This window comes from Lathyrus oleraceus, chromosome 1 (assembly GCF_024323335.1).
Source record: "Lathyrus oleraceus cultivar Zhongwan6 chromosome 1, CAAS_Psat_ZW6_1.0, whole genome shotgun sequence".
In the NCBI taxonomy this organism is placed as follows: domain Eukaryota; kingdom Viridiplantae; phylum Streptophyta; class Magnoliopsida; order Fabales; family Fabaceae; genus Lathyrus; species Lathyrus oleraceus.
This window is the reverse complement of record NC_066579.1, coordinates 225641762-225643631: the sequence shown is the minus strand read 5'-3', so window position 1 is coordinate 225643631 and position 1870 is coordinate 225641762. Positions and strand designations below refer to the sequence as shown.

Genomic DNA, 1870 nt, shown 5'->3' with positions numbered 1-1870 from the left:
AAAGGCACATTCGTAGCCATGCCATTACAGAAGTCTATCAAACTGGAAAACTTGTCTCGATACTCATTTCTTTGTTCATGTAAAAACTGGATGGTTTCCTCGCAGGCTGCCAAACTAGCATTCACATTTTCCCTTGCGTTCATCCAATCTTCACCTTCTTGTAGCAAAGAGTCATGTCGACCTCTCCAGTATCGTTCCCACTCATTAGCATTTTCAGCCTCCTGGCACTTTCCTTTCCACATTTCAGGTGTAACCTGAGTAGAAGCCATAGCAGTCTCTTTACTGCGGCGTTATCATTCTTCCCTTTCTTTTGATTCACAGAGTGAAACACTGAGGTTGGCTATCTCAGCCTCAAGCGTCTCTCTTATCTCCTTCTTTTGTTTTGTGGCGAGGTTCCACCATTTCTCTTTCTCACGACAATCCCTCTCAGCCTCTTTCAGTTGGCTTTTGACGGTATTCAAGTAGCTCTCAACCTGATCTAACCCTTGTTTGACTCTTTTTCTCTTATATTCCTCCTTATCAGTCCTTTCTACATTTGCTTGAAGTTGTGTTTTCTTCCGCCCAAGCTCCCACTTATGATTATCCCTTTCTTCAGTAATCCGGAGAAGGTTCAACCGTAGCTCTTTATTCTCTTTTTCCAAACTTTGGATGACAACTTTAAGCTCTTTAGCTTCCTCCATAGTGACGTGAGTAGGTTCTGGAGGATTTGTATGCATTGGAGGCTCATAAGGGTAAGGTAGTTTGTCTTGAGAAGCTCTGGCTTGGACTAAACTTGTATATGGCCCTCTAGCAACCAGACCTATCCTCTTCACCAGATCAAACTCCTTCACTCCTTCTCCCAGCAAGAAACCTTCTAACAACTTGTCTTCTGGTTTGTCATTCATAGGAAACCCAAGTTGTCGCATAGCAAGCTCAGGATTGTAATTGATGCAACCTCGAGTTCCTATGAGTGGCACATTATGGAAGTTGCCACATTTGATGATTATGTCCACATCATCATAAACACGAGAGTACCAGGTGATGTCATTGGCAGTGAGAGACATGATTTTTTTAGACCACTTGAGGTTATCCTTGTTCTGAACAAAAGGCCCTTCGCTTGGTAAGTGAGATAAGAACCATTTATACAGTAAAGGAGCGCAACACTGGATCATCCCCCCCTTCTTCTCATTTCTCCAATGAATGGAGTGATAAACATCTGCAAGCAAGGTGGGAATGGGATTCTTGAGCAAGAAAATGCGTATAGCAGTCATGTCCACGAAGTCATCAATGTTCGGGAACAAGACAATCCCATAGAGTATCAAGGCTAACACAACATTGAAAGCGACCCAATCTTCTTTACTTTTGAAGTCTGAAGCTTTTCCCATTAAGAACTTCTAAGTGAAGCCCAAAGTGTCTCCTTTTGGTCCAATATTAGCTTTCACTTCCGCTTTATCTAGATGTATAGATGAACCTATTTGTTGATGTGTAGGAAAATCCCCTAGAACGGTGTAAGGGACTTCATCCTTGATACCAATGTCTGCTATATGTGAGAACTCTTCTAGTGTTGGCGCCAATTGGAAGTCCTGGAATGTGAAACACCGCAAGGGAGGATCATAGAATTGTGCCAGAGTGAAAATGGCCCAAGCATCTACCTCGGTGTTCATGATAGTCAACAGGTCACCATACTCAACACAAAAGTTGTTCCTTCTGATTTTTTTCACATCTGAGATCAACCCCTTAATCAATCCTAGCTTTGGATTCCTGAACTTGAATGAATAAGTACTTTTTTGATTGCTACCCATGTCTTCTGAATGCCTGCAATCAAACGAGTCTTTAGGTCCCTTGAAAATATGCACATGTCATATGTGTTATGATTATGAAATGTTTTATA

At 41.9% G+C, this 1870-nt stretch overlaps 1 protein-coding gene across 1 annotated transcript; it reads right to left on the bottom strand.

The window, feature by feature from the left end:
* Positions 1 to 293: 293 nt before the first annotated feature.
* LOC127100927 (uncharacterized) lies at positions 294 to 1364 on the bottom strand. Its single transcript, XM_051038240.1, has one exon. It carries the CDS (start codon positions 1362 to 1364, stop codon positions 294 to 296), a length of 1071 nt encoding a protein of 356 aa, XP_050894197.1.
* Positions 1365 to 1870: the final 506 nt, after the last annotated feature.

Bases quoted from the DNA above. Each gene is read 5' to 3' on its own strand.
- LOC127100927 (XM_051038240.1), bottom strand. From the start codon at position 1,364: ATGGGAAAAGCTTCAGACTTCAAAAGTAAAGAAGATTGGGTCGCTTTC.